General features: G+C 41.7%; 1 protein-coding gene across 4 annotated transcripts in view; it reads right to left on the reverse strand.

The window, feature by feature from the left end:
* The window catches only part of PAK3 (p21 (RAC1) activated kinase 3), a 128306-nt gene that overhangs the window by 14375 nt on the left and 92912 nt on the right, over positions 1 to 21019 (reverse strand). For all 4 annotated transcript variants that reach the window (XR_008439360.1, XM_053990146.1, XM_053990147.1 and 1 more), the window contains 8 exons: positions 18353 to 18453; positions 13610 to 13763; positions 12485 to 12522; positions 11117 to 11248; positions 10352 to 10514; positions 5855 to 5918; positions 2141 to 2189; positions 322 to 434 (listed from right to left, as the gene is read on the reverse strand). Coding sequence is in view for 3 of the 4 variants with exons in the window: in XM_053990146.1 (XP_053846121.1) it covers positions 322 to 434; positions 2141 to 2189; positions 5855 to 5918; positions 10352 to 10514; positions 11117 to 11248; positions 12485 to 12522; positions 13610 to 13763; positions 18353 to 18453 (814 nt within the window). In the remaining variant the exon portion in view is untranslated. The remainder of the gene's footprint in view (positions 1 to 321; positions 435 to 2140; positions 2190 to 5854; positions 5919 to 10351; positions 10515 to 11116; positions 11249 to 12484; positions 12523 to 13609; positions 13764 to 18352; positions 18454 to 21019) is intronic.

Below are 21019 nucleotides of genomic sequence, written 5' to 3' on the forward strand. Positions count from 1 at the left end.
TTTGCACAAGACACAGAAAATCTGATCAACTTCGAAAAAAACAAACGCCAGAACAAAAAAACAACATGGAAATAATTGGAACATGGAGCTGACAGACTGCTGTTTTAGTAAGATATGTTTGGTCCAGGTTTTTGGAAAGCAACTTTAAACTATGTGTGCCACGAAAGACTAATGCAGATCCAATGCAATCTCTTCCCATCCACTGGAGATGAGTAGAGAAAGAATAAAGAGCTCCATGTTCTGCAGCGATCAAAGGGTTTTTTAACCTTTGACCTGCAGTGTGTAAACGAACATTCATGTGATAATACCAGAACAACTTACCTGTCTAAATAGTTAACAATATTGGGATTCTTATTTTCCCTCATGACCAGGATTTCATTGATAATTAGTTCCTTTTTGGGCTGCTGTTGGAGATTCATTTGCTTTATGGCCACCTAAAATGACATTAAAAACCATTAACCTGAGTAGTCTGTTGCACAAGATCAGAATGAACATGCAGTGGACAGTTACATGATTCTTGATTGTATCACCTGCTATTCTTGATTGCATAACAAAGCAAACACAGACATACATTATGGATGTTGTTCCACAACAAAAATAACAATCCTAGCATTTCCCAACTTCTGAAATTTTGATTTGCTCCTCTAACAAACACTTTTTAACACAGTTTACATTGCAGTTATTGTCAGGGTCTAAAAAGAAATAAGCCATGCACTGGATATTTTATGGATATGCCCAGGGTTACAAGGAAGGCTTAGGACTTCTAGACCCCTTGGAGACCCCAATTTAAGTGTGGTTACCAAGTGCAGCATGGCAGGTGTGTAAGGAACTACCAGTAAGATTCAGATCCGAATCTCTTCTCAGAGCCAGAGATGAGAATTCAGGAATCTGAAGCTGGTTCCCCAAAGAGCAGTGGGATTCTCTGAGACATGACCTTGTCTGTTTTTTTTACTAATATGATCACTGTAATGGACTGTCACTGAGACCAGACCAAAACACAACTGACTTCTTACCAGGTGCCATAGGACTGAAACCCAAAACAGAGTCCAATACATGATTTCTCCTTAATTATGTCTTGCATTATACTTTATGACCAAAGACATGATGGAACAAATGGCAAATCATGCAACTGTCTGAACCTGGGATGGAGATAAATTGGGCCTGAACGATGGCAGTTGCCTTCAGCTCGTGGATGCCTTAACAGATTTAGTAATTAAGACTGAGACCATGTCCTTCTCTGACAGATACTGCTGCCCTCCTTTTTTTCTGGCAGTTCTGTGGACAAAGTCTTTCTGAAATCAAGCAATGTAACAAAGCTATTTATTCCTCACAGCAACAGGAGAGTCTGTGACCACCTCCAGTGTCCTCCCAAGGCCTCTAATCACAACAGAACTTTAGATTTTACAAGTTGCATCACTAACCAGTCTGTGGGCACATCCACAGATAGATTTTATGGTATAAATGCACAGAGTTAAATTGTGTATCTAAACCAACATTCTCTGAAAAGCACAACTTGATGCACAGTGGGGAACAGAGACAGAACAATTTCTAAACAAATACATTTATACTGGCAATAAAAATTATCTACTTTTTATTGGCACAAAAGATTGCTGGGATTTCTTAGCAGATTTCTCTCCATTAAAAAAAACATTCAGGGATAATGTAACATGGTACCAGGGTGGGATCAACAATACTGTGGAGAGCACCAACCTGTTCTGAAGACAGAGTAAGCAAAAAAATTCATCTCTTAAAATTGGCCTTAAAAGCTATGCATGAAGCACCCAGCCAAGCATAGAGTACCAAAGCTCTTATTGATTCTAGGAATTCACAGGCACCTTTTCAGGCATTTATGAAAACCTCAGATCCAGTGCTGCTGGAAAGCATATGGCCACAGTAGGTGTTTGGTTACTGAGGCACACAGAACCACACTGCCCTTAAAGTCCTTTCACTGAAAAGCTGAAGACAGCAGATGATGGATTTTGCCAATCCATCATCTGCCAATCTATGACATTTGTCTATGCTTCAGAGAAACAGCTTTTGCAGGAAAGCTCTACTGGCCACCCAAAGCTCCAGCCACAGCTCACAGCAGAGGGGAAAGCACTCAAGAGCTGCAGAATCCGCTGGGACTTTTGACACTTACCTCTTGTCCTGTGGCAATGTCAATCGCTGTATAAACAGTTCCTGAAGCCCTAGAAACAAAACAGCAGGAGAAACTGAGAAACACTTTTTTCCCTGGAAGTGAAAGCCAGCCCAGACAGGAGAGATCTTCAGCCTGGAGTGTTTATAAGGGTTCACCCACTCCTCAGCCAACAGCATGGCAGCCCTCTGCCATGCAGAGAAAACTGAGGTCCAACATGAAGAAGGGCTGGTGCAAATCTCCAGTGTACATGCCACATTATTTTAGTACAAAACCTAAGGGAGGGATGTCTAAAAAAACTGGAAAATAGTATGTTTCATTATTTTCCATTTTGCTGTGTTGAATTTATTTTTTCCTCCCTTTTTCTTTGTGTGTCTGTGAGTGTGTTTTTTCCATGAAATGTAACACACAATCCAGTTGGGCCTTCTCACACCTTTAAATTGAATCCATCTGCCAAACTCAGGCAATGTCACACAGTCACTCTGAGAACCCTGAACATATGACAGCCATTTGAGGAAAAGATCTAAATACAGCTTTCTCCAGCATGCAAGTAAACAATTTTCCAGCCATCCTGCAAGGTCACAGCTAGAGCAGGTTAAAGCATCTATTATTTCACACACAAATTGAGAAGGACTCAGAACAGAGGACACTTAGAGAGCTTCTTCATGTGTCAAGAACTGTAGGCAGCTGCTTCTGTTGAGTGCACTGAGCATGTGAAGGACTCTTCATGGTGTCCATGTGCTTCTGTGGCACACAGAGATTGTTGTAGAGCCACCAGAAACAAATGGTGTGCTCACCTGCAGACTAGACAGGGTGGGGTTTGGTTTGCCATCTGCCTCTCCTTCAAAAATGCTCTTCCCCATAATGACATGAAGGGCTGAAAAGGCCCCAGTCAGAGGCAATTCCTTTGGGCTTCAAAGCAGCTAGGGGCTTGAAAACCCTTCCTTCTGAGCTAAACCACAGCTTTACACTGCAATCATTTAAGAAGCCCATGCCTGCAGGGGCAGTGAGGCAATGGAGAGCCAGGGAGGGAATTCTCACAAGCAGGAATGTGCATCCTGCAAGTGTCCCAGTGACTGAAAGTGCCAAAATGAGTTTGCTCCTTTTCACATGAGCCTCTGGCTTGTTTGTTTACCTGCAGGCTGAAATATTTCAGAAGCAGTTTAATTCAACAGAGACCTTATGTCTGCATTGAGAGCAATACTCTCATTGGGCATGCTATGCATTCTTTTAATATAAAGGTAAATGCATTTTCCTATGACTAATTGACAAGATTAATCCAATTTGTTTTCATAAGAAGTCAACAACATTTGCTCAGAATTGCTAACACTGTGATGATTCTCCTGAGGAAAGTCGTATCAGGCTTTATTTCAAACAGCTCCTGATATTAGAATGCTTTTGGAATGCTCCAGGCCACCTACTTGTGAAGAATTTAGATAAAGGTAATTTAAGTAAAGCTGTGAATTAATTGCAAGGGCTTTGCGATTCTGCGTTACAAACTTTTGCTTCTAAGTAACTCATTTCTGAGCAGTAACTTTTAATCAGTTCTGTAGCACCTTGTCTTTGCTGCAGTTAGGCGAGTGCCAGGACTCACCATTAGACCTGTGTCACTGTGATGCAGTGCAGTACTAAACAGGCTGCTCATGGCTCCATACTAATTTGTCTTGCTACAAGAGCTAACACTGCTTGAGCAAACACAGCCTCTTTATCAAGTGCTAGTTAAAACTAAGTTTCCTATGATGCCAGCAACATTTTCAGTCCTCAGCTGACAAGCTACAAACAGGGACTCAGCACTGACCTATACTGCAGCACAGGCCTGCTGACTACTGTTCACTGCAAAGTGGCTGTAAAACCATCACAGTATTTATTAACTTCCCAGCTGGATGAAGCCATGAAGTGCAATGTGCTGGCCAGTTGCTTTTCCTTACATAAGCAGCTGCTCTCTACCTGCAGTTCTCTGAGCAGCCACACCTCTCCCTGTCTTGCAGTGCTCTCATTAGCAGCTACTAAAAACCTGCTCACTTCCAACACTGCACTTGCCTTTGGCAAGCACAGCTCTACCCCACTCATTGCAGCAGTGGCAGCTCAGGAACTGGCACCTGCATTAACTGAGCACATCAGCACCTGCTGAGGCAGTGCCCCAGCCAGACTGCTGCAGACACCCAAACCCTAGCCATGCAGCACTTTGGGTCCTCCTAATCATCCTGTTTGATTACCTTTCTGATGTTTAGGATCTTTTCCTATCACAGTAAGTTGGCCTGCAGTGTTAGAGGCATGAGTTAGTTACGGCAGCACACTCCTCTCTACGGAGGCTATGCAATCTTCAGGCTGTACTAAAAGTTGGGAGAAATCCATTTAAATACCCTTTTAGGCCAAATACCAGCCACTTATCTTTCCACCAGTTGTCAAGGCACCTTTGTACAAGCTCACTCCTAGGACTATCAAAATAAAAGACTGTGAGGGTGATGGTCACATTCTCACAGTGACAACAATAATCTGCTTCACATGCATATTTATTCTGTTCCCATTTGTTCAGCTGACACCTCTTTTCTAAGAGACGGGTACAGCTTGAAGTTTCCACTGACATTTTACAAATGACAGTTAGAACCAAAGCTTTGGACAGGAACAAGTTGGAATTTGAGAAAGGGGTTTTATACAATGAATGGAGCATAAACACCTTCCCACGAGGGCCCTACCAAACCAGAGAGACCTAAGATAAAACCTGCCAGAGAAAGAGCATGTGTGTGTCGGCCTTTCTGCAGTACATTAACTATTCCAGGTTAGCAACAGGCTACTCTGAGCTCAGACCTCACAAATAGTTAAGAGAGAAAAATATCTCCTGATGCCAGTAAACAGCTTCTGTCCTACACTGACAGCAGTGTCCTGGTGTTACACAGATGGTGCCAGTCCTGCTGGAACGACAACACTGCCAAGGAAACGCCAATGGTGCAGGCGGTCCATATTTAAAATGCAAGTTACATACCTAATTTTGAAGTAATCTTGCCTCCTTACATAGGAAATATTTCAAATTGATCCAATTTACAGTTAGAAAGCTGGGTTTCAAAAGAGAACGGCTGGGTGATTATTTTCAATAAATGCCTAGAACGTGCAGGATCCACAAGGGATCTGCCGTGAGGCAGATGATATATTTTCCTCTGAAGTGCATTAGCATTGTGGCTATTACTGAATTTTTGGGTTTTACAACCCCTGCTAGAAAAAAGAGTTTATTATTTCATCTCTGGTTTCAATTTCTAAACTATGTGGTTATAAGCCTGACCACTGAATATTGTTTAAAGCAAATATTTGAAATAAACATTACTGAGAGCTGTCAGCTGACAGCTATCAGGTGGTAAGTTACTCTTTTAGGTAATAATGTTTTTTCTCCTTTCTTCAGCATGGTCGTATTATTTTGAGACATACAAAAATGATTTCTCCTAAGAAAATAAGCAAACAAGAGCCACACACTTGGGCACACTTGGGAGACAAGAGATCTTTCAGGCCTTTCTCCTTCCTGCAGATGAGATACTGTCACCATCAAGCTGTCTCTCATGATTACTTTTGACCACAGTTATAAATTCTGATCAGTACTGAGAGACAGGAAGATCTAAACCTGATCATATCTGAACATGTTTGGAGCTTGCCTATCTTCATGTTTGATGCTCCACCAGCAAAATACCTGGCCCATGGTTTTGCACAAGTAACTGGAATATGACTTACCCTTGGCCAATTTTTTCAAATCGAGTGTATTTCTTCTTAGGATCTCCCACGCTCACAATGCTCCCTGAAAGAAACAAAATGCAAGATTCTCATTTCAAAACAGAGATTCCACCTTCCAGCATACCTGAAATGCAGCCCCACTGTCTGTGGCTTTGAGCCATTTGTGGCCAGTTGGGTAACAACAACAGCAACAACAGAGGCAGCTCCATGGCACAGATGGCCTCCATAAACACTGATTTGCTACAGTCCTTTAGGGTTACCCTGACAAGACACTAAACACAAGGAGAAACATTCAGAACAGACAGAGATCAGAAAACAAGAGGCACCAATGCAAGTGTTTGTTCTCTATAAACATTAAGGAGAGCTGGAACAACAGTGCCTGTATTTCCTTGGAAATAAACACACTGTGATTCATCAAAAGGTTTACTACTTCTGAAAATGAAATGTACCTTGTGTTCACTTTTTTATGAACAGGTACCATTTTTGGAACAGGAGGAGTGTTGCAAGTGCTTCCAGAAGAGGAGGAGATCATCTCAACCTTTCAGGCCAAAAGAATGCCTTAATGTTTGCAGGGAACAGCGTCTCATTTTACCATCAAGAATGATGGGGTTTCAGAACCTGGGCCCCCATCACTGGTTTCCAGGCTAAGTTCTGAAGACACTCCTGCCCTGCACCATTTCAAGAACCACACTGGTGGTTTTCAGTGTGACACAGACCTGTCACTCACACTGGACTCGCCCTCTTGCCACCACACACACACTGTGTTCATGTTCTCCTGAAACCAGCAGGATGGGTAACAAGGACAGCAGTGCTCCTGGGGTGCTGGTGTGACACAGACAGCTGCCCAAAGGGATGCTGATCCTGAGTCCAGCTGATATGATGCAGAAGACAGACCAAACAAGGGGCTGCTGCCTGCTGGAGGCTCCATGCTGCAACAGTGGGATGGTCAAGTCCACAGTGCTGTCCTATCCTTCCTTCTAGTCAGCTAGAAGGGAATCCCAGAGTCCTCTAGTCATGTTCTTCTCTACTGAAGAGTTATTTTTTAGTGAAGACCTGCTCTTGAGGAGCAGAATGAGCTTTGTTTTATTCCATGCATTTCAGTGAGATGAAACTATGAAAAGTTAACCAGGTTCTGAAGGTGTTACATCCTCAGCTTGAGCTTCCAACACTCCAGTCCATCCAACTCTTGCAAGCTGGTACAGCAGGACAGGGCCACTTCAGAGCACTTGAGACTGTGTGGGCATCCCAGGCAGTAGCAGGCTCACCCTGCCATCAGCCCTGGCTGATGCTCCTGGAGCACTGGGCAAGGGGAGTGAGCATGTGGGGCAAAGGAAACCTCTTCTCCTGCAGTTCCCATTAACACTCTTGCCAAGGGCTGCAAAATTGCTTTAGCAGGGAGTGTACCAGATGGTGCTGATGCCCTGTCTTCTTGCTGTGCTGGCAGGCAGGAAAACTGGCTAGGCATTTAGTCAGATGCCCATTTGGATGCTAAGGACCTCTCTGCTCCATACAAATGGCCTGGACAGGGGGAAGAGGTGTTTGTGACTACTAAGAGGGAATGGTGCATCATCTAGTTTTGTTTTGGATGCACAGGTAAACAAATATGTGTTTGTATTTGGAATACAGGGATCCAGCCAGATCAGTCAAAGGAAATATGCTGCAGATCACTGAAGTCTTTCCTTCTGAACTCATCTTCTTAAACTATTTCTGCGATGTACATTCCAAGATAAGTCCTTAGAAGACATTTGCATAAGCCACCACCTTAGGCTTCATTCCTTGCATTTTATCAAGGAAACTACTAGACGAGAAAAACCAGTACTGTTTATTTAATTAAGCCTTTTGATTTGGTTGAGTCTGCCAGATTTTGGCTCTTTCATTAGAAACAAACAAATTTTCCTAATTACTGCTTTTTTCCTTCCCATCAGATTCCCGGCATCTCCAAAAGGGCAAGAAGGTGTCAAGCAGAGCAAGGTTTAACTTCACCTTTCAGTGGCATGAAGTCCACAATGGGTGATGGGGCCAGACTGTCCCACATGGGACTGTCTCACACCCTGTGGCTCACAACCCCATGAGCTCTGCAGCAGTAAATCAAACACTGCTCCAATTCTGTGCAGGGCTGGACAACAGGAAAAACACTGTGCTGCCAGTGCCTGGCTAGGTGCTATTTTCAGCAAGTTAATGGAACGGTGTATCTCTTAGAACAGATATCAGAAGTTCATGGAAGTTCATTCACTTCAGAAAAGAACATAGAGAAGAATTGAAGAAGAAAGATTTTTTAAAATTATTTTCCAAATTTGCCAACTAATTTCGAAGTTCAGATTTGCAGAGTTTTCCCTCAAGACTTGAGTCGCTGCTTTTCCAAGGCAGTTGTTTGTGGTTGGTTCCCTGTACTTAAGCCAATGTACATCAAACATTACAGCATTAAAATCAACAGTGACAGGTACACAGCTCCTACTCAGACAAGCACTCCCTGCTCTGGACAAAAGATAAACCTATCAGCTATTTTGATGTCTTTAAGCACTTTCCTTTATCAAGTCCTAAATTAAGTGAATAAGAAATCTGAATTGGGCCAGTTGTGTTTTACAGTTATCAGTGGAACATAGTCATGATTTCATTACAGACAGAATTTTATTTGATCTTATCTCAGTATTACAGTCTTTACTCACTAATGAAACTCTAAAAGCTCTAAAAGAACTCAAGCTATTTCAAGCAGGAAAGAATTATGAAAGCAATTTTAGATAAAAGAGGGCAGGGGACATCTTCCTAAAAGTAGCATAGAAAGAGTTGTGAGGCAAGGTGGAGCAGTCATGCGAGTTAAAATAGAACAAGCACCACACTGCTTAAATATAATTAGTTCAAGACCCTAATAAAAAAGTATCATGCCTGTTTTCAGATAGCTTCATGAAAGCACAAAAATATTTTCATTGCCGACATCACAATTTGCCTAAGGCAGACATTCAGACCTTGCTCACTTGGTAACAAATTGTTAAGAAAGAAAAAGCATGACAGCATGTAACATTTCAAAGATACAACGCCCAAAAACTGCACGGCTCATTCCCAACCTGGCATATACAGCAGCTTGAATAAATGATACTCATTTATCATACTTGATACTCATTTATCACACTTTAGCTCATACTTGAGCTCATGGATGCAGGGTACCTGTAGATCTCAGGGTGGGGAGCCTGCCTCAAACATTTAGCATCAGTTGAAGAAGCAGAATTCCTCTCTCTATAAGCTGACATACCTGCAGGTAACCACCTGCTCTGGAACTTATTTCACTGCGCCCTCAGCTAAAACTATTAAATTTATCCCTTGGATACTCCCTAATGTCACTGAGATTCATGTCAACCTGGTAAAGATGCAGGAAACTCTGTGCAAGCAGCTGAAATCTCACAGCTAAGGAAGGCTTCAGCCTGTGCATTCACAGCAGCCATCAGTGGCAGGGCAAGTATAACAAGAAGGTTGAGCAATGGCAACCACTGAGAAAAAGCCACAGCCACACAGCACTCTATTACAAGCAGTTGCCCCCATGAAAGACACATTTTTGGCTTTGTGATCTGACAGAAGGAGGTGTAGATCAATCTGCTTTTTTTACTAACAATTAATGGTAGACACAGAATAACCTGGGCTCTGTTCTGAACCCAACCATTTAATCTGAGAACACTGCACTGGCAGCTATCACATGCAAGAAGCAAATTAAATTGGTTGCACTGCAGAATCAGGAAGGGCCTGATGTGCTTCAGTAGAGTATGATGTGCACAGGGGTTGGGGCCAACGGTTAGGATTCTTATAGTATTAACTGGCTGAGAATTAGCCATGAGAAAATGCTGTGTTGTCTGAGGAATATATAGCAGATATAGCTCTTCCAAAGGAGAGCTCACTGACAAAACTGTAAAATTCTTGTAAAACCAAACTGCAGAAGGAGGAGGAGCAATAACAGTTACAAAAAAAACAGCAAGAGAATACCTGGAAAATGTGTAACTATCTCAAGGAGAGCTCATTGAGGCTGAAGGAACCAGTTTAGTGCTGCAGTTGTCTACTGGTAAAAAAACCCACACCAATAAAAAACCTCCCACAAACAAAAACCCAAAAACCCAACATATTTTTGCAAAGTATTCTGACTCCAATGAATCATGAGAAGTTAGGAGTCTAGAGAGAATTTAGGAACCCAAACTTTCTGTTTCATTTGGCCATTAGTACACAGGAGCTTCCTACATCATTCACTAGGTCACAGCATTTTGCTCAACCAGAAATGATATCTGCTTTTGCCTTAAGCACAGAAGGAAGCTCAGGCAAACCCAACCCAGTCCCAGCTGCCCTCAGAGGCAGCACGAACACCCTAAGTGTTCCCTTGCTGCTTTGAAGCACAACAGTTTCTGTAGGGAGTTGTAAATGACTCTGTGACACTAAACTGCGAGAAACATTTGGTACAGCTAATGCTGACACATGCAGGAAATACACTGCTCTAGCAGACTCAAAATACCCAATACATACTCAGTTTCTCTAGGATCTCCTCATCTGTCATCTTGGATTTTTTTCGCTGCCGGTCTGTGTTTCTGTACAGGGTGTTTGTGTTTGAGTTTTCAGGCTGGGGAGTGGTGGCTTCTTTAGCTGGTGCTGGTGCAGCAGCAGGTTCAATAACAGAGCGTGTGTAGATCTGTAACAAGAAAATATCTGGTGTCAGAAAGGTGGCTGGCAGAGATCCCGAGATCATATTTCAAGTACAAACCCTTAGGAAGATCGCATCAGCCACATCCAGGACTCTAAAACTGGTTTTGTTGCCCACTTCTCAAACTGAACAAGCAAAAACGAAAGGTTACAAGTTCATGGCCAGTTTCATGTTCAATTTTCATGGATTTGCTGATATAGTCCATGGAGAGGGGCAGGTACCTCCAAAGGACAGTGTGTCCTATGCATCTTGCCAGGATATGAACTGCATCTTTGGACAGCTATCACTGCTGACAGGGAGCCTGCACAGCTGGACAAAGTGGCTCATTTTCACACCTGTAGCATTAAAGGACACGATGGCACCTCTTACCTGATGTAAGAAGAAAGCCATGGCCCTCATCAGAATGTCAGGAAACTGACACGTGAATGTGAAAGTTCAAACCCGATTTTCCCAGTGTCAGTGGCTGGAGTGAAGCTCTGTGTCATGACAGGACTTCCACCAAAGCACCTTCAGCCCTTTCGTGCTGTCTGATCACAAACTTGCAGCTCTGCACTGCACCAAACACAGACCTAACCAAAGCTGGCACTTACTGATTTTGTGTGTTCAGGCCGCGGGGCGATAACGGGTGGAGGTTCATTGTCATCTTCCTCCTCTTCATCATCTTCATCCTCTTCTTCAGACACAGAGGGAGCCAGAGGAGGTTCTGATGCTGTTTTTGTGCTCTGTGGACAGACAGTACTGTGAGTGACAGCTGCTATCCTGGCACTTTGAAGCTTTGACAGCTACCTACACTCTTAGTCTTCCAAGACATCAGAAGCCAATCTAGACATGCACATGCTCCTATGGGCCTAAGTTCTAAGTTAAACTCAGCATAACACTTAAAGGTTTAGGTGCATTGAACTCCACCAGTCCCAGCTGCTGCTCAGAGGCAGGGGGGTTATATCAGGTCATCCCATTAAAAACAAACAAAACAATGAAACAAAAAAAACTGAAAATGCACCTTCTGAAGTTTTTACCAACTGCTTTAAAGCTGGCTACAACAGGCCACTTGGAGAACTGATGCAAATCAAAGGCACCATTCAACATATTCACATCTGTCACTATCTTTAAAATGCCATCCCTTTGGTCCAGTAGTAGTACCAGTAAGGGAAGCCCATAGCAAACAGGGAGACCTGAGTCATTTTGGAAAGCTGTCATGCTGACTGTCTCACTACTGTCTCTGTCTGCTAGACAAAAATACTACAGCATCTGCCAAGGTGTCCATATCCACTGTAAAAGCTACTGGGAAGGCTTACTCTGCTCTGGTGAACACCACACTTCCTCTGAGAAATGTGTTTTATTAAAGACAAGGGAAGTGGCATTGATTGAAAACCTGAAGTGTGAATATTCAAAGATGATTTTCATTTCATTATACACAGTTGGCTGTGGAATCACAAACCCCATATGAAGCTGCTTAACACTTTAAAATAAAAGCCAAAATCCCCATTCAGTCACTTGCTATTTAATTCACTAACAATAACCCTAATAAATTTGGTCACTATTAATGTGTATGTCACTCCTACATCTCTGGGATTGCTATTGCAATCCAGCATTAATTAGAGTGGATGGTTATTTAAAACTTTCCTTCAGTGGTTCCACTGAGTTACATATAAATTATAACCTCATTTATATTCAGTTATATATCTAGCTGTACTAAGGAGAAATCATGAAACTTGATAGAAATGGCATTCTAAATTTTGAAAACAAAATTAAAATGGGCTCATTAGGTGGTGCTGCATATTGTTGTGAGTGATATACACCATGGCTAAAACCAGCCAGCAATCTTCTGTCTGCAAAACCAGACTTTCATCTTTTTAAAAAGATCTCAAATGGAAAATCATAAATCAGCCAGGGAAAGCTCATGGCTTGCTCCACAGTTCTTAAACACTAGGAACATCAAAGGTTACTTTCCCACTCACCGACGGATGGGCTTCTATGTATCCATGGGCGCTTTTATCTGCAATGAGCAAAGGAGAATGAACCAGATGCTGTTAGAAAAAAAATCCTTGCCTGTTTTGGGGAATCCCACAGAACAAGCTAACCCAAATAGAGACTGTTTTTCTTTCACACCATCCCTTCAGAAGCAACAGCAAGAAAGAGAACAGGACAAAATTCCAGACTGTGTCTGTTTTTTGGCCTGTTTGCCAATAAATAAAGTAAATAGAAATTTGGTCAAGAAAATGCAAATTGTTCTTTAACTTGCAAAATTAAATGCAAATTGTTCTTCTGTTTCACCCAAGAGCTAAAGCAGCTTTTTCTCCTTTTCTTCCTGTGGGTGTTTTTTTTTGTTTGTTTGGTTGGTTGATTTTTTGTTTTTTTTTTTTTTTTTTTTTTAAATAAATTGCATACATTCATTCTCATTAGCTTGCTGACAACATTTCCACAGAAAAGCTTCTGCGAAATCCCCCTTAGCCATGGCAGCTCTATTCTGACAAAGCATGAGAACAGCTCCTGGGTTCAGGAGCACACATGTACTGTTACGAAGTCTGCATTTCATCACAAAGGGAATTGCTATTTTAGGACACAGTAAGCATCAAATCCTTTAATTATGGAATTTGGGAAAAGAAAAGATGCTTTCTCTCAATCCTGGAGATAAGTGCACAGTTTTTAGAAAGACTTCTGAGAAGCTGTATTTTGGAAGACGTCTCAGTTGAACCTTCAAACTGAGAAAATGACAGACTCCACTGCCACAGACCATCCTGTGGAGGAAATGGAACCCCAGCAGGTTCACTCCAAATGCTGTCTGCACCCTGTTGGCTACTGACACCCACTTTTTAGCTGAAGCTGTTGACAGGCACTCTGCCAAACTAATGCTATCTTAATGGCATTTTTGTTTCAAAATCTTGGTTAGTTCTAAAAACCTGCAACAAAGCAAGGTCACCATTTTAATGACATTTAGGGGAAAAAAAAGAGAAATTGAATTAATTTCAGGAGTATTCCACAATGTAGAATTGGTTCAGGTTGCCTCCTGACAACTTGAATGCTGAACTTTGCTCTGACTTGTTTTGGAGCCTGACCTCCCCTGTTGGGAGATGTCAACTTACCTCCTGATGTAAAGCTCATGTATTTCTGGTTGTTAACTGTTTCTTTCGAATCATAAAATTTGAGAACATCTAGAACAGCCTGTGGGTTCTTCTTCTGCTCCAGTTTTGTTATGTTGGAGGTCTGTAGTAGCCTGGCCCACTGCTCTGGAATGCCCTGTAGACATCGAGTGGAAACAAAGTGGGTTTAGAGTATTTAAAATCTGCAGCTTCACAGATCTTTACCAAGATCCCATGCTCGTTGTAAGATTACTTGCAGAAATTTTGATTGACACCTTACAATTAAAATTAGATGCAATCATTTCTTCTCTATCAAAAATCTAGCTAAAACCAGGACCCAACTTTAAAAAAAAAAAGTAATGATTGTGAGAGGAAAAAAAAAGGCATGAAACTTCTCTGGAAATCAACTCTGCTCGTCCATGGAATAATGATTTAAGGCTTAAGCTTGTTTGCCTGGTGATTCACGGCAGACATAACAAGACGATTCTCTACTGGAGCACAACACAGTGTTTTTTAGGAGCTTTACACTGGGCTTTTCATGCTTAGGAATGCAAACACATTTTGCTGAAATGATCACTGCTGTCTGATTTAAAGGTAAACCCCACACTGATACAATTAATTTTCAGCATACCAGGGAACACTGCGGGGTAAAGAATCTGCCTTTCAGCTCTCAAAATCATAACACTGAGGTATACCACAGGTGCAAAGATGTTTCTAGATTCTCTACTGCTAACATACAGAAACCAGGGATTCATAAAACAGGCTGAGAGTTCATCCAAAGCCTTGGATGAATTCTTGAACATCTTATGGGTGAGGTGGAATTTGAAAATTGATCCAATCACTAAAAGCCCCAGCTCTACACTGAAATTCTATTGATGACAACTTGCTTCAGTTATCCAGGATAATTCCCTAGATTAAACAGCATGTCATTTCCCCCTTTACTGCACAGCTGACATTGAGCAGTGAATTGTAGGGTTCACTGAAGGAAAAACGTGCCACCCCAATGTACTTCCCTATAGCTTCTTCTCAGAAATTGTCCACAAAACAATGTGTGACATGGGCCTCCAAAGTTTAGGATTGATGAAAAAAAGTGGGAAAAGCCAAGCAACAAATCTACTGCACACACATCAACCTGCTGCTGCAGTGCTATGACATCTCAAAGAAGCATTTGGGGCCTGTGACGCACCTCTGGGAGCTTCCCTGGGCACATCTGTGAGCCATAGAGATCTGGCTGTAATGGACGTAAATAAAGAAAGAAAAGAAAGTTAAAACAGAATGTGGGAAAACTTAGAAGGTGGTAGGAGGAGGAAACCAATGGGCCAGAATGGGCAAGTCCCATCTAAAATGGGAATTACGAGGTGGATACCAAATAGATCAGGTGGTAGACAGGCTACAGGAAGGCAGATTTAGGAGAACAGAAAAATCACAACCGTTCCAAAGTTTGGAAGCATCATTCCCCCTCCTCTCTCTTTTAAACAGTTTTTCTCTCCTCATAAAATACATTCCTGAGAATTAATGGCAATTGACTAGAAAAACTACATGTCATTTCCCTTGTCAATTTAAAATTAAAAAAAAAAAAAAGAAAAAGAAAAAAAAGAAGGATCTGGGCTTTTGCTGTTTGACTAGTTTTGAAGCCAGATTACCATTTTTGAATGCCTCTATAAAAGTTTTTTTTTCCAAGCTTGGGCGTTCTCCAGCCCTGAGATCACCATTTGACCAGTGAAGAGAGCAGATGGTCAAAGTCAGATTGTGAAATCTGGAAGGTTGTGCATTGCCACAACACAAACAATCTGCGTGTGTCAGACTGAAAATCAGGACAATTGTAAAGAAATGCTTGATTAGATTAGGAACGTGCAACTTCTTTGGATCTACAGCCACAACTTTTCCAACTTACTAATGTCATAATCTAGAAGCTTTAAAAGTTTGGTGGGTGACCACATTTTCTTCTAGGTTGGGGATGAGGAAATGGTTGCAAACATGCATGCCTTACAAAAAACACGCCCCAAAGGCCTGCTAACCACGCTGTCCTTCATTCAGAAAATCCAACTCCTTTTTCAAATAAAGGAACATAAAGCTCTAGCAACATGCTCCCACCCAACAGTTCCAACCAATTTTATTCTCTGCTTTAAAAGCCCTATTTCTTAGCAAATGTGGTTGCTCCAAGCACAGTGAAATGGAGATGTAATGTTTTTTCACAATGGACAACACAGGTTGGTGCTCAAGCCTGAAAGCCAGAACTCAGGAGCCCATGCAACTGTGCATTAGGATGCATCTAACAGCAATCCGGGGATGCAGCTGAGGGCGATGGTTTGGTGTCAGAAAATGGCCCAATGCATTGCATATAACCAGGAGAGCAGGCACTATTGGCATGACAGCTGCAGTAATTCAAAACAAAAAACCCCCATATCTTTGCACATTGATTGGACACTCCCATGGCACTTCCAAACTTTTCAAAGAGGCAGACAGCGTGACCACTAGACAGTAGGAATATCAGAACATGGTACGGGCTAGTGACAGTCCTTTTGCAGGACGTACTTACCATGTGACTACCCAGCTGACACACAGGTTCTATCCAGGTTGGGACAAACCAAACATGGCTAATGTACTGTGTAATGTGGTGCCTGCATCTGGGATTAGTTGGGACTAATATCTAGTTCTTAATGGTGCAAAAAATTCCCTTCCTTTGATTGATGTTGGACTCCACTGAGGACTACAGCATTAAGCCCTGTGCTGGCAAACTGCACATGGGAAGTCACCTGTCCTTTTGGTTAGTTTTGAATTGGTTACAGCTTTCTCAGACTGCAGCACTTCACTTCCACACTTCAGGAACAAGGGTAATTGCAAACCACCAGACATCTCACGTCCACTGTTTCGAAAGGGAAAAAGGTATTTAAAAAGAAATTGTGCTATAGCAACAAAGCTAGACCTATTTAGCCATATAGAATTGATTTGCTTTGTGTTGGTGACATCTGACAGCAAAAAACCCAAAAGGTCTCTGATGCTAGAGACTGTTTTGAAACACTGGTAGATAATAACAGCATTCAAAATGATCCAAATCTTGACCCCTGAAATACAGATAGCGAGTGCTTGTGCTTAGAACTGAAGTGTGTTAAGCCTGATGCCCCTCCTTTCTGTTCCAGCTGGCAGGGACATGAACTAACCAAGACCTTGACCACCAGTCAGATTATGAGAGAACATGAGTGTGACCCATTGTGTTTGCCTGGATTCAGAAGGAAAAAGTCTCAAACAAAGGATAGAAATAAAGGTAGAAGGCTGAAAGGAAGAACAGATAAAAAATAAGAACAGCTGAACATCCAGTGGGAAGAGAAAGGAAAGTGGGAAAGTGAAGACAGACAAGAAGAAGTGATGCAAACACAAAAAGGAGAGAAATAAAAGCATAAAATAACATAATATGATATAAAGATAAGGAGAATGGCACTGAAGATTAACCTGAACAATAAAGTGGCAACAGGGAAAGAAAGAGAGGAAAAAAAGGAAAAATCAGGATAGACAGCAGGGAAAACACAATTTTAAAAGCTTTATGCAAAGCTTCTGATCAAAAATGACCACATCTGGGCTTTTTAAACATGCATTTAGTCAAGCCCTAGGGTTTGGCACAGAATAAATTTCGAAGTAAGATTTTATGACATCTATTTTAAAAATCCTAATTAACTAGTCCACTTATTTTAAATGTAGCTGTATTTCCTAATTACTAAGGATAATTCAATTTCACTACTCCTTTGAAGACATGCTGTAATTAAATGTGTCTTTTTTCTTCTACTGTTATTCCTATTGTTACAACTGCTACTGTAGGACACAAAGTTTCCAGCTTTCTGAAACGTTTTTGTGAAACAAAAGTAGCAATCAAAGTAGAAAATTACGAAGAAATCACATTTAGGGCTCAAATTCTGAAAATTAGCTATCCTTTGTCGAGGCAAATGAGTTGTCCCATCCTATTTGGTGTATGCAGCCAGTCAGCACTAGCACAGTTCACAATGGTGATTACTCAGTCTGACCACTCAGTTCATGGGGCACTACTGGTGGCAGCAGAGTTGCTAATGCTCCCTCTCACCTCCACAGCTTAAAAAAAGGTAAGATCACTGCCATCTCAGCTTTAAGGAACAATGATTTCAGCACTCTACTAGTAATCAGAGAAAAAAATGCTCTGAAGCCCCCTGCACACTTCAAAGAGCTTCCATCAGATTCATTTTCCCCAATACTTTGTTGAGATTCGAGAAGCAAAAGCTGACAGCTATTTTACTAATACATAAAGGCCAGAAACACTGATCACCTAGTGCATAAACATGTTTTGAAGGATACTAAACTAAAATGAATGGACTTGCACAGTGCTGCAGCTTTCTGAGTGCCTCCAAGGGTTACCTGCAGAGCAGCTGGACTTTGCGCTTGAGGCTGGTTGTCCGCTAAAGCATGTGGGGGGGCTTTTTATACTTTCCCAAAGACACTGAATAACCAACCCTTTTAGCAGCTTGGGGGACTGATAAAAGCATACACCTACATTCTTCCTAATTTTCATTTCCCACAGACAGTCTGCTGACAATCCTTGGAGAAAAAAAAAAAAAGGCAGCCTGAATCCCAAGTTAAACACTCCAAATCCTAAACCCAACAAATAAAAGTCTCTTTCTTCACAGCCTGGCTGCTGTGATCTGATGTTTCTGGCAATAGGACGTTATTTTACCATCAAGAAACTAGAAGTTCTGGTAAGCACAAAATACAGCAGTTACTTACTGTGAATTCTCCAGTGACGGCATCAAATCCCACATGAATGGTGTGTTCAAAGTCTGAAGGAAGAGAGATCTCAGGACGTTCCTTCTCTTTCTTCTTGTTGGCTGAAGGCAAAATGTTAAGCACTTATTTCCTGAACAGCTTTTCATTTAAAACTTTTAACAATCAGGTGTGCTCAAAATAGTGTTTTAAAAGTGGAAAACAAATCAATTAACATCCATCCAACTTGAGAAACAGACCTAGGTTATCATAATGCCAGCCTGTCAACTCCTGTTAGGGAAGGTCTACAAAGTGCTATTTTATTTTCTTTCAGCCAATGTGACTGCTGCCAAAGCAAGCTGTTCATGAAGTAGTCTTCTCAGGCTATCTCAAAACCAGTATGATTTCTATTTTCAGTTCTTTTTTTCATTGAGTTTTCATATCTAGAAACTAACTCCTATTTGACTTCGCAGGTTCCTGCAGAAGTAAATCACACAGGACACACCATGTGTATGGGTGTCTGTTCTCCAACATGGTTTGAGTCCATTTCAAAACCAGCCAAATCAGAGGAAAGGCTTTTTTAGATAACCATTCTTTTTCCTACAGGTTCTGTGAAAACCAGCAGCTCATGCAGTGACTCCTCTTCCAACTAGAAGGCTGAAACAGTAACTCTGTTGCAGGAAAGGTAGAATCTGCCCAGCAACAGAATCCCATAAATGTCTTTGGAAAAACTCTGAACTCTCAATTAACTAAGACATATGATCATAAAATGCAGGCTTATTAGTCTCCAGATTTTTTTTCTTTTTAAATCACTCCACCAGTATTCCCAGAGTGTGGAGTATCTTAGTTAAGCAGGCAGACTTGAAAGTCAGTCAACCTGCATTTGCTTCTCATCTCCCTCCCTCTTTACAACCTTTTGAAAGTAACATCCCCTGTGGTCATCTATCTCCTGCACTTCTGACTACTGACAAATGTCACTTCAGCCCAGTTTTATCGACCCTGATAAAGAATGAGTGGAATAAAGGCTGAGGGAAGCTGCCTTCACTTTCTTGCAGTGTTTTAATATTATGTTTGCCAGCTCCATAGGTTCATCTAGGGGTTTCATCCAAGGCTGGACTCACTGTGTACCAGCAGCCCTCCCAGTCCAAGTTTGTCTTTGCTCAGGCAGTAGCTCCATGAGGCCTCTATTTGCATATTTCTTGTTCTACCTTACAGCCTCCTTTAAGATAAAGATGCTCTGCTCTTTGTACTTACAGTATATTGGAATGCTTCTAATCCCTTCTCTGCATTGCTGAATTTTTCCCCATTAAATAATTGTCACCTTTTGTCAGTGCTGCACACCATTATGCATTGTTCACTGATGAAATATTTTCATTTAGCATTCAGTAAGATGGCAGCAATATATAAAATACAAATGCAAAGGCTTTCCCCTTCTTTTACCACTAAGATGTTGTTGTTTAATTTTCAGGACAGACGTTGCCAGTTAGAAGATGTCATCTGTGTGTAGATAACAAAACTGGCTTCTTCTACCTCCTCATTTGCAAGCTAATGCAGCAAAAATTACATTTAAGGACTATCAAATTCAGTTTGAAGCAGCAGTCGAGTCTAGAAGTGAAATAAGGGATGATACAAAAATGTTCCATCAAAAGCAGCATTTGTTCATTCTATGATTCTCCTGCTGGAGGACAAGCGATCTAGCTCATTTGCTTCATGGACCTGTGATACAACACCTATTGTCCAAATGCTGATCACTATAAATGAATTACAGAATTAAACATCTCTTTATTATAACCTCACCTCTTCCCAGTGTAAAAACTTTGATGTTTCTGTCTGGGCTCTGCAAATCATATCATTTCTATTTCACACAAGCTGGCAAAATGATATGAAAAGACATGACTTCTTTGAAGCACCTGACTGAATGGATGCAAGGGGTTTGTAATGAACATTCCTATTTGATTTTCTTGTAAATGGCCCTCACAATACACTCCTGCTGCACAGAGTTAGCCATGAGGGCCTCCACACCACCTCAGCACCTATGACAGGTTAAAATAGAGCAAGGAAAAACTGTTCTGTTTTCCACAGTCTGCATCACAATCATCACCAATCTGTTAAAAGGGCAGTTGTTTTGGAGAAAAATGTGACTCAGTTAAGTAGCAGCTTTTGTCAGAGAATGAGGAAGGGTTTGACCTCATGCTTATGCCTTCCTGTTTGCTCACCTCCTCCTCCTCCTGAACTCACTTTGCTCTTTCCTCTATTACCTCTTCCTTCCACTGCCTCTGACATTTGTCCTCCCATCCTCCTCCCTAATCTGCTCCTTCTGTAGACTTGTCCTTTTTTTCTTCCTCCATTTTTCTTTACTCTGCTGGGTTTTTCTCCCTCCCCCTTTTCTTGTTTTTCTGTACAAGAGGTGACCAGATGCCTAAAGGCCAGACTCTGCTCCCCTCTGCAGCCGAGTCTAAAGAAGCTTCAATGGAAGTGGCATCATTCACCCAGGAACTCAACATGGACAGACATCTGAAAGGGGCATCTGAGCTGTGACCTCCTCCTGACTTCTTTAGGCTGAATGCTCTACAGTGCCCTCATGGAGTTCCCATTGGGCACACAGAGAGAATTTATTTCTCAGCAATCACAGGGGGTTTAATGAAAGAACAAGCCTGTATCAAACAACTGGAAGAACCAAGTCATTTCTGC

This window comes from Vidua macroura, chromosome 14, assembly GCF_024509145.1.
Source record: "Vidua macroura isolate BioBank_ID:100142 chromosome 14, ASM2450914v1, whole genome shotgun sequence".
In the NCBI taxonomy this organism is placed as follows: Eukaryota; Metazoa; Chordata; class Aves; order Passeriformes; family Viduidae; genus Vidua; species Vidua macroura.